At 39.3% G+C, this 13,936-nt stretch overlaps 1 protein-coding gene across 2 annotated transcripts in view; it reads right to left on the reverse strand.

Annotated features, from left to right (window-relative positions):
- Positions 1-1,084: 1,084 nt before the first annotated feature.
- ZNF318 (zinc finger protein 318) overlaps positions 1,085-13,936 on the reverse strand; it is a 29,215-nt gene continuing 16,363 nt past the window's right edge. The window contains exons 5-11 of one of the 2 annotated variants that reach the window (XR_009727310.1): positions 11,754-11,853; positions 10,734-11,020; positions 7,742-7,945; positions 7,161-7,260; positions 6,001-6,119; positions 1,439-5,570; positions 1,085-1,322 (exon numbers count right to left, since the gene is read on the reverse strand). Coding sequence is in view for 1 of the 2 variants with exons in the window: in XM_061365904.1 (XP_061221888.1) it covers positions 2,121-5,570; positions 6,001-6,119; positions 7,161-7,260; positions 7,742-7,945; positions 10,734-11,020; positions 11,754-11,853 (4,260 nt within the window). In the remaining variant the exon portion in view is untranslated. Of the gene's footprint in view, positions 5,571-6,000; positions 6,120-7,160; positions 7,261-7,741; positions 7,946-10,733; positions 11,021-11,753; positions 11,854-13,936 lie in introns of both variants that reach the window. The other variant, XM_061365904.1, reaches the window with a different exon arrangement.

The following is a 13,936-nucleotide window of genomic DNA, read 5'->3' on the forward strand; positions in this document are numbered from 1 at the left end:
GAAACCAATTTGCAAAAGGAAACTAACCAGAAAGCACGTCTATATTCCAAAACAGTGCCATCTAAAATGCAGAGCTATGGAAAAATTCAGCGTTCCCTTTAATAACTCCCTTCCCTGCACTGACATCCCTATATACAAGGCAGGCAAGAAAATCAGTTCCCCTTTTCCTCTGTAGATTTACAAGGGACCAGGCACTTATCTGAAGAAACTAGACAGAAAATGGGGGAGGGAAATTTGGCTGCCAAATGTAAACAAATAAACTCAGATATCTACTTTAAAAAAAAACAAAACAACAAACTAACAAAAAAGACACACACAAAAAAACCCAAACAAAAAACCAAACCCAAACAGGAAACTAAGATCCACTACAAAGGACTTTTTAATAAACCAGGATTTAAGCAATCTCTACTCATTCCCCAACTCCATTTTGAAAGTATCAAAGCATGTCAAACCATGCTTTCTTTAGTTTTGAAAAGCAAATGGTTCTTTGAAGAATGTAGGGCAACAAAGACATCTTATTTTCAATGCAGTAACTGCTTAACATCACAAGAACAGCTCAAAGAGCCTTTCTCAAAACATTCTTCCCTTCTTAATTACCTGTTTTTGATGACTTGGCCATTTATACTCTATTTCCAAATTCAGCTTAAGCAGTTCTTACATTTCCAATATGAAAACCACCATGATGACTCTGAAAAGATGTTTTCATGTGAAGCTTCTTCATACACAGTCACAGAATAGGAAGAAAAACTGGTGATTTTTGCCCCTCTGGAGGTCCATGCGCTGGTAGTTATTAAAGAAGTATGAACTCTTTTTGGGTCGTGTCTGCCCCCCCCCCCCCCCCCAGTGCCCTGCCTCGAGCTTTACATAGGGCTCAGGACTTCAAACACATTTCCACTGATGATGCTGACCATAGTTCTTCCATTGACTTCAGCTGGGAATAGATCAGTTTTTTACTGAGCAGGCTAACTGTTGAATATCTTCATCATCTACCATTTCTCAATTTTATCAGCTACTACAGGAGTTAGAAATTAATTGAAATCAAACAGTTTCCTTAAGAAAAGAAAGGAGAAAATCAGGAAGAAAGTCTTGTTGACCACCATATGTTTATTTTTTAAACAATTTACAAATGTCATATTTATCCAAGCAAACACATTTAATACTTTAGTCTTTAACAAGCTATACAAATGAGAACCATCACACTAGAGCTTTTGATAGCTCAAGGACCATTCAGGGTAGGCATGCATGTGTCTCTATCACATGAAGCGAGTCCAATTCCTGACACCAGGGTTCTGGTCTTCTGCTTCTTCAGAGCTGGTCAGCTGCTAAATGATTTAACACAAATAGTTACTGGATCACAATACAATGAAAGAAAGCCCATTTCAAATCATGTAAGTGACCTTAATATGTCTGGTCCAGGTGTCAGGCCACAGAGCCTTACCGATTAGTCTTCTTCTCCAAAAGCCAGTCGGATAGATTTTCTCCCCTTGCTTTAGTGCTGTGGTATCCATACATGTGCTTATACATTACAATGAAGCAGCTTAAGTACAGATGTAATACAACAGTAATTACAAATCACACACAGATAAACAAACAAACAAAACCAACTCTAATCACATTTTTGTATTTCAAACAATGAAAGTAAACAAAATCATGCATTACAGCTTAAAGAAATTTTCAGTTTTAGCTCTTCTGCAAGTCTCCACTTCCTCAAGTTCTAAATTGCTGTCCTTGAGCTTGTCCCAGTGGCTGGGCTACTCAGTGCTATTGACACAAACAGGGTGAGCTGGAAATTATCCAAAAATGGTCAAAGAATAAAAGCCCCCAAAATAAACAACAAAGACACATTATAAACGACAGATTCCATTTTAATAGCAGAGTGTAGAAAAGAAATTGGCAAAAAAATTCACATGAAAAAACATTTTACACAATTAATTATGTACAGAAGAAAGTATGTGTCTGGTTTCCAATGATGCAAGTTTCCCTTTAGTCAAGTCCTACCACAGGATGCAAAAAACACCCAAAACCCTCAACTAGAACAAAAAACAACAACCAACCAAACGAAAAACATATACATAATCCCAGCTCTGGTTCCTCAAATATTGGGAGTGGCTGGGTTCACTTCAACCCACTGGGCTTTCTGCTAAGCTTTCAGCTAAGCTTTCAGAGACTCCTGACTTTGTTGTAGCTTCCAAACTACTGTCAGCAGTTTCTGTTTGCTCAGTCTTCTTGTGCAGGATGGTGCATGCTCCCTTGCCTCCTGAGCCACCCTCCTTCCCATGTATTTCTTTGAGCCCAGGAAGGAAAGTTTCCGTGCAGCCAGAAGCCTGACTTTCTGCGCTGCCCCCATCACAACTCAGTGACGGCATTTCGACAGGACCACCTCTGCTCTCTTCCACATGCAGAAGGATCTCAGATGTGGGAGAAATGCCCTGCATTTCTAGAACTGGCATGACCACTTCTGTAGTGTCACTATTTGAGGACTGCAGTCCAAGCTGCGGCATAACTGTTTGAGAAATCCGTGTGCAAAATTTATCTTCCCGACTAGCAGAACTCAGTGTAGCAAAATCAGTAATCTCTGTTTCACCCACTGTTTTTTCATTGCCTAGCTTCTTAAGTTCACTGGACTCCACCCTAATGGATGCAGTACTTTCTAGTTTTGAGGCTGCTTTGATATTCTCATTTAAAAGTCCTGTTGTAAGGATGCTGAAGCATTCATGTTTTACCTTAGTATCTCCCAAACTGTAATCAGCACTTTTGAGCTTGAGCTCTGCCTTCTGGGAGGGAGACTCATTGTTTTTCACATCTTCTGATGTCAAAGAAACTTTCTTGCTATCCACATTAACATTTGCAGAGAGACTTCCAGATTGCTCAGTGTTCAATCCTGAGTAAGTGGAATTTGGATGAAAGTCACTGCCTGCTGAGGTTCTTAAAACCTCATGCTTTGTTTCTGGAGCACAGACAGCTTCTTCTGAAAGATGCTCCTGATGGAAATCCGCTGATAAAGCAACTACTGACTCTTGGAGGAGATCAGAGTGAACCCTAGAAAAGCCTCCAGTCCCTACTTCTTTTGCACCTCTTTTGCTATAAACATTATCTAATGTTGCATCAGATCCAGTGTGTCCTAACGATTTTTTTTCAACTACTAATTCTACACTGGATCTGAGTTCAACAATATTTGCAGAGCTGGTGTTCACTAACCATGTAACTTCCTGCCTTTGGGTTTTGTTATCTAGCACTGCATGGCCTGAAGGTTCAGGCTGAACTTTTTCTTGAGCTTCTGATATGCTACTTCTAGCTTCTGTATTGGCGAGACACGTGTCTGGCTGTGCCTCTGTCAATTCCGAAGCACTAATTTCATTGGAATTAGTTTTTACTTCCACATTTGGAGTATCTGATAGATTCCAACTATTTTCAGAACAAGAACAGGTTGTCATGACCTGTTCTTCTCCATTACTAGTTCTGGAAGTGTCCCATTCACAACGACTTCTTGTCAATTCTGAAATTTTACTTTGGGTTTCTGAAAATCGGGGAGCTTTGCCAAGGGCTCCTGGATGAGATACTTCCAAAGCTGTACTTTTCAGTTTTACATCTTTTAAGGAGGCATCAACAGAATTCTGCCCTACTGTTACTGCTACTAAAGCTTTTTCTTTTGAAGTGTTTTGAGAATTACAGAGCAAGTCTGGACTATCAGTTTCTGAGTGAGTTCTATATCTATCACTTAATTCTTCCTCTACTAAGTGGGAGTTTCCCAAATTTTGAATTTCATTCTGTGTTTCAGGTAACAATGTCTTTGAGTGCAATCTAAGCTCAGGCTTTGCCTCTTTTACTTCCCAGTCTTTAATCTCTGTATCCTTCTCCAAGGTACCAGGAAGACCTGTGTTAGCAACTGCAGTTTTAACTGCAGTTTTATTTGCATCTTCCTGTTCAACTTTCTCTTGAATCTCTGTTTTCCGCAGATCACACAATTCCTGACTACCTACCTGCTCTCTACCTCTAATATCCACAAGTCCAATTTCTGCAAGTATCTGGAAACCAGAAGCAGTTTTTGTTTCTGGCAATTCTGTGACTGACATTTCTGACAGCTGAGGCTGAAGTGTTTTCTTGTTCATTTCAGCCTGATTCTCTCTGAGAACCCAGTGCCCTGTCACCTGATTATTACAACGTGAGGAATCTTCTTTCAACTTGTTCTGAACATCTGTTGAAAGATGAGTCTGAGATTTTTGGCCTACATCTTTCAGAATACCATTTTCAATGTCAGGGCTCATCTCATTATGAAATATGAAGGTCTCCTGAATATCAGTTTTCCCAAGTTCTGAGCTTGTCTCAGCTGAGTGGACTTGGCTAACTTCGGTAGCCACATTCTGAGAATCCTCTTTCAAGGAGGATGAGCTATTATTTGTTTTATGGTTTGCAGATAAATCTGCAGGTTTTGTTAGGTTACAGTTTTCTCCATTTGGAAGTGCAGAACTGGCAAGCTTGCTATCAGCTGAACCCTTTCCACCACTACTGTAAAAAATGTCATAGAGATCTTTAGCATTGGCTGTGGCCAAGCAAGAGTTCCGTTTCTCTACCTTTTTTGCCTGTTCACTGAAAGCAGTTGAAGTTGGTGGTGGAGGGGGTCTCACAGGCATTGCCAGCATTGTCTGTTCATTTTCAGACACACCTGGAGCAACTTCATCTGCAGGGATGACAGCTGTCTGCTGGACTGCTATTGGAGGAGGGGGTGGAGGTGGTATATCGGAAGTCTGAGAAGATTCACTTTTCTCTGCTGCTTTCAAATCCTCCTCTGCCCCTTTTAAAATTACTTCTTCTCCTCCAAAAGCTTTTGAGATGATATCTGGGGGAAGCAGAAGGTCTGCATTAGTTTCTTTTACCACAGGCAATGGTTTGGTGGTAGCTCCAGAGGATTTTATGGATAAAAAGGTGTTCAAAGGTGCTGGTTTGCTAACTGTTGCAGTAGTAGACTTCTTGAAAATCATGGTGGGGACTGGTAGATTGGGTAGAATTTTTGATGGTGTTGATGTGACAACAACCGGTGTCCATGGGCTAGTGTGTGGAATAACAGTTTTACCAGACAGCTTGATTTCAATGGGCTTGACATGAGGTTTCCCAGACTGGCATTTGATCTCCTCTTTGTTTCCTTCTGTACTCTCCTCCTTTGGAATACTGCCTGTTGGGGTTTTATCGTCTCTCTCAGTCTTTTTCCAGCTGAATTTTCCAAAGGAAGTCTGGCTTGGTGATTCCTTTTTAGATTCCTCTTTCTTTTCTTCTTTTTTCTCCTCCTTCTTCTCTTCCTTCTTCAGCTTAAGCTTGATTCCCATTTTTCGCCCAGAAGAATCTATTTTGCCTTGAGTCTCACTAGTCCCTTCTCCAAGCTCTGGGATACTCTTTGTTTCCTCTTTCTTTACTATTTTTGGTTTCTTCTCATCCTTCTCTTCTTTCTGTTTCTCAACTAGTTTCCGTTTCAGCTCATTCTGCCGCCTGCGTTCTGTTTCCAGAACTACAGCCAATCCAGCCTGACGGTCTAAATTTCTCCTCTCTTCATAGAGTGGGTTTTCATCTATGTATTTCTGTGGAAATAAATGTCACAATTTTAGCCACTGTTTCAATTGAAAATAAATAAAAAAATTCAGCTCTGTAACAGTTTTGACTTGTTCATTAAGTGCTACTAAGACAGGAGAGAACTTCTTCCTACCAGGAAACTCAGATGCTACAAACTCCACATTCTGTAATTTACTGTCAACTGAGTGGAAGCAATGCTGTCACTTTACAGAAGAGTTTGAAAATCAATACTGGGACTTAAACACCATTGCAACCTCATGCAGATGAAAGATTATCCTCTATGTAGTGGGAAGTTCTGCTTATTTAGCTGAGTAGAATGTAGTGAAGATAACCAAATACATATACTCCAAGGAATCAAGTCTCACTCTTCAGTAAAGGAAGACAGAACAAGTAGAAGCTAACATGAGAAGCTACACTCCTGGTACACCAGCTACCAACCTTGTATTTCTCATTGTGGGGATGACTTTTCACATGCTGCTCTGCTGAGATCTGATCTCCAAAAAATTCATGACAGAGCTGGCAATAATATCCAGTGATAGGAATCAGAAACTCAGAGCCTGAAAGGCCAAAGAAAATTATCAGAGAAACAAAACTTAACAAATGCCAAGCTCTTTACAAAGCCAGATAAACGTATCAAAGAACAAGAGCAAAACATCCAGCAATGTTCCTTTTTGGAAAAATTAATGATGCTCTTCTTATGCTTACAGTATGGGAAACACCACTGCCAAGAGCAAACCCATAATGTGAAGAATTACTATCATTTACTATGACTCAAAAAACTATTTCAGAACTATCCAACCTATTTAGGCTATCCCCATTTCAAGTAGGTTAACATTTCCCACAGTCTTCATCTATTTTCCACCTTTGTGGTATAATCTGTTCAAATACTAAACACTAGTTTAAACCTAGTTTATAAAAAGAACACACAGGTTTTTACTGAAGTTCAGCAAGCGTACATCTCTACACCTACACAAGCAGCTGCAGTCATCTAACACACTGCAGATTCTTCTTCACCAGGCACTACTAGAAGTATGTAAGAGATTACTAAACTGCGATTGATCACTGGCAGGCCAATCTAACCATTCAGATGTTATGCAAGTCATCAAATCACTTACAGCCCCTTCCATACGGCTTTCTCAGATTCTACGTATCCACATTCTACCAAGTACTCATCAATGATTTTTCAGGGAGAACTGTACTAAAAATGTACTGAATGGAAGTCTGTTGCAAGGCTGTGGACTACGGTACAAGATGTGCCTAAATACAGCAAGCTCTTGTGGTCGTGTTCTGAATTCTAGCATGTTGGCAAAAATCACTTCAGAACTACACTGGAGAAAGAAAAGTCACCTGGTATTCGAAATAAAAACCTAAACTCTAAAAAGAAGAGAAGGAAATACGCTATATTTTCCTACGCTTTTGCTTCATGACCTTTTGCACAAGAACAACCAGGAAATTAAATAATTTGCCTTTTACCTAATAATACAGTATTTATATGTGCTCCTATAACAAGTAAAGTTTTGAAATTCCTTTCTCTGAGCAACTGGAACCTGCTGGACAGTAAAGGGAGACGATGCCCAACTTAAAAAAAATTAACATACCTTTGGCAGGAACAGTTATCTTGTCGATGCGTTTTATGGAGTCTTGTTTGGTCTCACTCTGTGTCTTCGAAGCCCAAGGTCTGTTGTAAGGATCCAGGGTCTATTTGCACAGTGATAGAGGTATATAGGCTCATGTATTATACTAGTAAGGGAAGTACACTTGACTTTCTCCTTTTTAACATCCTTTCAGAACACTGAACATTAAAATCAACGTGCAAATATTTACAGGAACTATGTTTTCCTCTCTTCCCCTCCCATTTTTCCAATTTATAATGAGAAAATAACCTGTGCAAAAGGTAAAGTGCAAATGACAGCAAAGAACAAGTAAACATAAGGAACATGAATATCAAACACTAGTTCCTGAGCAAACTGGACACAGGCCCCATTTACTAGTCGGAACACACCAGCAGTTGTACAAATTGCTAAATCTGGCATTAGGGAAAGAAGGATTTGATAAGCAAATTCTTGGGTTCATTTATCACTTCAGATTCACTTGTAAAATGTAGTTCTGTGATGTATGTTTCAGTGTTAATATTTATAGCAATACGAAATGCACTTAGTGAAGAAAGCCTGCAACATACCTGTCTGTGTTTCTTATTATGCATGTGTGTGAAAAAGTCAAACATGGTTCCGCAGATGGTATTGCAGTCTTTGCACCAGTGGTTCCCTGCATCATAATATTCATAAATACTGGCCAACTGGAAAGGATGTTTGGAGGATTGAGAAGAGGATTCTGCTGGCTTCGGGCTTCTACCTCTGGATTTTTCATTAGCAGTTTTTGATTCCTAAATTGAACAAAAGGAAACACTTCTCTAAGACAAGGTAGGGCAGACATAATGCTCTAGATCTCAGAACCTGCCTCCAGCAGAAGCCACACACACCAAAAATAAAAATATGTATCACCTGCTTTTCAGGGCCCAGGCTAATTCCACTGTTTCAGAGAGCTGGTACTGCCGACTAAGACGCTGCATGGCCGCAGTGAAGAGCTTCCAATAAGGCTCCCCGATGTAATGGCTGGATGGTTGTAGGTAATCAAGGAACCAAATGGACAAATTCCCTATGGCATGCACCCTTCCCACTTCATGGGTTTCACATAAAGATCTGAATAATTCCAATTTACAATACTAGCCAAACAGTGCCCGGAAGACCTAAAATGGCTTCCCTAGAAGCATTCAGAAGTTACTGTAAAAGTAGCTTGGATGAAAGCAATATTAAAAAAAGAAGTAAGAATTGGTTGACTAAAAGTACTTTTACCAGATTATTTGAGAGTTCCTGAATTCTTCAGAAGACTTTTTTCTTAGCAATAATAGAAAGATGTTTTTTTGTTAATTACCTAAGTATGCAAGGTGAAGCATCTTTCAACTTCAGCATGTGATATTTGCACTTACATTGATCTGTACAGAAAGACGCCATACGGTGATACACAAACATTTCAGGACTCTACCCAAAATTAATACTAAACTAACACTGCAGAACAGCAAAACAAATAATCCCTGATATAGATCATGAATGAACCCTGATAATTTATTTACAATAGTAATAGATGTAGTTTGAGGTTTGAGTTACATTTTCATTGCTGAAAGCCCATTATGTTATTTCTAATGTGCATGTTAATTTAGCAGACCCAAGTTGGCTGCATGACTTCCAAGTTATTCATTATCCATGTTGAACAAATTTACTCAAGCAGATTCAAAATTCTTAAATAACATCTGCTTTACTTGAAATTCCTTTGGATAAACAGGAATAGATTCTCTCCTGTTAACACCACCCCACACAACATACAATGTAGGTCAAACAGTGAAGAGACACCCAGGCCATTATGTACCGCCCAGATACCCATACCCCAATACAATTGTGGCAGGAGAGTAGGAAGTGACCCAGTGAATATTTGCAGAAACTCTTGTGTGCAAGAACACAGGAAAGCTGACATACTCTTTAAAAAATGAGAGGACCGGTTTATAATCTGCATGAAGTGCATGGAAGGATGTTCATGATGTCTAAGAAGTGTCACTGTTTATGTTACTTACAGACATATATCCACCCAATATATCCTATAAAAATACTATCTCCATCAGAATTTTAAAAAGGCAATGTTTCTCACATAGGTAGGTGACAGTCAACTCTTAAACCCAGTTTATGCTTAACCCCAGCTCAAGGATGACTTTGTAATTTGCTGCTATTTAGAGCCCAAAAGAGATGATTTGTCTGTTTAGTCCAAGGCTCAGCTCTGCACTGACTATGTAACTACAACACACAGACACAGGTTCAGCAGTAAGGGACCACAAGGCAGTTTGCATACATTTTTGCCATGAGGTTGACAGAGGCAACCGATCTCAGTGTCAAAAGGCCTGCACCGTATTTCTTTTCTTTAAAAAAAACTAACAATCAGAATTACAAGGTGACTCTTAGACACTAAAGCAGTGTCCTATGTGCTTATAGATATCTGAAAGTACTAAATGTTCCTAGCCTGAACTCCGTATTTTCCATGTTAAAATAAATAACTATGAAAAGGGGATCAAGTCATTATGGGTTTGGACAATACAAACAATGAAAGTTAAAATAATTAAAAATACATTCACACATGCCATATTTCAAGAAAAGAAAGCAATATACCTTAATGCAGTTTAGGATTTAAAAGATATCGTTGTCTACTTTAGCTTTACAATGTGGTGACTGAAGCAAATGATTTGTAAAAGTAAGTGAACACTAAACTTCAGTGATGTTTCAAGAAACAATAAAAACAAATTACAAAAGCAAGCCCTAAAAATGAAAGACATCAATAAGTTCTCTGAATCAGACCAGGATGGAGCACAAGAAAAAGTTTACAGGATACACAGATTTTCCTCTCTGCAAAAAATATACAGTAAGGTCTAGACAAAAAGCGTTTACCACCTCGCATCAGCTATTTCTGTTATATATTTGAATAAACATCTGAAAAGCATGATAATCAATGTCCTGAATCATGCATAACCTTTCAGATGTTACTGTCATACACTACTTCCAAAGTAAAAACTATCTTCTGTAATGCAATAAGTTTGTTTTGATATATCCAGCACTCATTAATAGAGTATGTCAGAGAGACCATAATGATGCATAATGACATTTCTTGAAGAGAGAAGACATAGCATGTATATAATAATCATGTTAAGCTGATTTGTTAATACCATCACCTAGTGAGAAGACCAACATGCTCCAAATCTGCAGAGAGCTTTGCTGCTAAAAACATTCATCCTTGACAAGCCATGTCAGCAATGCTGTAGAGAAAAACCACCTGTCCCCCTGGTATGGCACTGAGACCAAACAGCTACAAACATGCATGATACTGTTCAACTAACACCTCAGCAAAACCAAGTCAGAAGCAGTAAGTGGTACTGAAGTGCACAAACCCTGAGGCAAATTCTAAACACTGATTACATTGACTCTCACCTATACGCACCATCAAAGCCAGCATATGACGTGTGATAAACAAATGACATCAAATGATCCCCTAGTAAATGTTTGGGAGCAGCTGTCTCCCCAGTGCCCTCTTCTCTCAGTGTGAAAATCATCAGCACACAAGCTAGAAGATTTTACCTTGTTGGAGGAAGATGTTTTTTCCAGACCTTTTGCATTTTCTGACTTGCTGTTCTTCTCTGAGGAATCTTTGTTTTCCACAGATGGTTTCCGGGGTTTTTCAAATATGTTAATCCCCAGGATTTGTGCTACTTTGTCAAGCTCAGACTGCTTCTTGTCAGCTGCATCAGATTCTTTATGCAGCTCTGAAATCTCCTTCATAATATTCTCTTGTAGTCTGTTCACCTCAACCAACAAGGGGTCTTTGTGTCCATCCTTCTCACGACGTTTTTTCCTCAACATCTCTCCTGAGTCAAACAAGGAAGTAGAAGAGTTGGAAATGCAATGGGAAAAGATCTGTGTAACTATTTCAGTGACAAGTAAAATGCTAATATAAAATATTACAGCTTAATCTTAACTAGGAAGTTGTAAAGATGGAACTGATTCTCAGGTACAGCATTACCATATCTCCCTGTCATACAACTCTAAAAGAGGCATCATAATCCTTCAAGAGAATCAGTTTAATTATCACTATTTCCCTGTGTGATCAAACAAGATAATCCTACATTCTAACCTAAAAGTATCATTTTCCAAAGGTGATGGAAATTAGCATTTGCTTTGACCAAACAAAAGTTTTCAAAATAAAAAGTCAGCTCTGTCTAGAGAGGACTCTTCCTTCTCCAAGTAAGATTAACAAAAAATTGAAAGGCACAATGACGTGTCTTCAGTTACTATTTCCCACTTCTAAAGAAGCACTAAAATGCACAAAGTGCAATACATTTAACTTGTCAAGCTGCCAAGAAGATGCAAGAACAACTGTTTGCTTCAGCGTAACAGCCCAATTTTGACATGATTTTATTATAGTAATTAGCTCACTGTTTTCTCAAGAGTTCTGCATTGCCCAGAGTATGAAAATATTAGTTTTAAACTATAGACTATTCTTATTTTGGTCTTCACATCACCTAGCAGGTACTAGGACTTGTGATACACTGCAGTAGGAAAAACAGAAGTGGGGAGAGGTGTGTGGTGTATGCACTGTACCTTGCTGTTTACGAAGCCTGTCCAATTCAGTTTTGAGATAGTAAAGCTTCTTCTGCCGTGCTTCTCGTTCATTCTTCAGTTTTTCCCTCTCTTCTATCACCTAAACAGATTGGAAGCAGACTAGATTTTTTTCTCTTCCCGACCCAGGTTAAGCAGTCTTGAAACAATGACAGCAGGACCTCAGTTCGCCAGTCACAGAACACTGCTCTTGAAATGTTCTTGAGTATTCTAACACAACAAATGCACCCTTTCCTCTGCATCTTCAGGTAACTGTATCATGTGTTCATGCTTCAACCCTATACAAAGGTGATTTTTTTGGGCAGTGTCTTCCCTGAAACAGCTTTCTTCGTTGCACCATTTCCCAAGGCACTTAGGCTCAGCTAACTATCTTCTACAAGGATAAGCAAGACCACAATAAATGTCTCTCCAAAACTTCTGCAGTATCTCTACAGCCACCATGTTCTATCAGTGACAAAAGACTTCACAGCCCTTCACCCTGCCTCCTGCTTTGATTCTGGCCAATTTTAGCTATTACTTAGGCTTCTGTTTCAATCTGACCATAACTGTATCACTGAATTTCATATTTTGCAGGTATAACTGTCTGAAACACCTGGACGATGTTTGCTTCTTGCTCAGTAAGGTAAACTCTTGCATGAGGAGCTCACAAATCTGCTTTTCACTGATCTCACAGAAGGAAACCTTATGCTAAAATGAAACCTGGAAAATTCTTTTAATTTCCTTCTTGGCTTTATTTTTCAAGAGACAAGTCCCATATTTTTTTGCCTTCATAATGCTCTTACAACTTACTACTGACTCCTTCCTTGAATAAACAACTGACCCAAGGCTTTGTCTGTCTTAGAGAATTAGTACCACTACAGCAATGCAGAATAAGCCCCAGGAGTTCTACCAACATAGTTGTTGAGCAGTGAAAGCTCACTTATCTGCTGGTGTAGCACTTTGTGTAAGCACCCCTTTTTAAGTCACTTAAAAAAAAAAGCAGAGAGGTGATCTCAAACTAAAAATTTAAAGTGGCTTCTTCTGAGCCTCTCTTGGATTCAGTTGTCCCTCCTTCCATGGACTGATTTCTTTTCAAGAATGTGATATAATCACTGAGTAGGCGAAAAGCTTCCAGCCCCTGTCATGTGCTGTTTTTCTACTAGAAGATCTACGACCACAATATATCATTAGCACAGCTACACTGAAAGAATCTGTCTAATGCAGATATGCATATGTAGATGAAAATTAGATATGACTGGCAATGTGTGCTTGCAGCTCAGAAAGCAAATCATTATACTGGGTTGCACAGAATACATGGTCAGCAGATCAAGGGACGTTATTCTCCCCCTCTACTCTGTTCTATTCAGACCCCACCTGCAGTACTGTGCTCAGCTCTGTAGCCCCTAGCACAAGAAAGCCATGGACCTGCTGGGGCCACAAAAATTATTAGAGGGCTGTGAAACCTCTCCTATGAAGACAGGCTGAGAGAGTTGAGCTTGCTCAGCCTGGAGAAAAAAAAGCTCTGGGGAGACCTTGTTGTGGCCTTTCAGTACATAAAGATGGCTTACAAGAAAGATGGAGAGAGACTTTTTACAAAGGCCTGTAGTGACAGGACAAGGGACAACAGTTTTAAATTAAATGAGGGTAGATTTATGTTGGACGTAAGAATAAATTTTTTGCAATGAGGGTGGTGAGACACTGACACAGGTTGCCCACAGGAACTGTGGCTGCCCCATCCCTGGCAGTGCTCAAGCCCAGGCTGGACAGGGCTTGGAGCAAGCTGGTCTACTGGAAAGAGTCCCTGCCCACGGCAGGGAGTTGGAACTAATGATCTTTAAATGCCCCTTCCAACCCAAACCATTCTATCATTCTATAGTCTTATTTATTTTAACAACAAAGACTGAGGGGAAAACAGTTTGAAAACTTGAAAAACCTTCAGGACTTACAGTCCTTTGACAATTATATACCCAGTTTCCTATTTTAAAATATATTCTTCCCCACTAGTCTGTAATTACCATATAAATAAAGGTAACTAGGAGAGGAAAACATGAACACCCATAACCTAAACTGGTGTTGATGCACCAAATAAAGAATAGTTTCCCTTAAGTTCTTCTGATTTTCTGATTTTTGTAAGAGATGATTACAAATGTAGAGGGAAAGCTGTATGTGAATGACAAAACCTTTTA

Source organism: Neopsephotus bourkii, unplaced genomic scaffold (assembly GCF_033783945.1).
Source record: "Neopsephotus bourkii isolate Nb327-2 ecotype Australia unplaced genomic scaffold, CSIRO-AGI_Nbou_v1 NB_1292, whole genome shotgun sequence".
Classification (NCBI taxonomy): Eukaryota; Metazoa; Chordata; class Aves; order Psittaciformes; family Psittacidae; genus Neopsephotus; species Neopsephotus bourkii.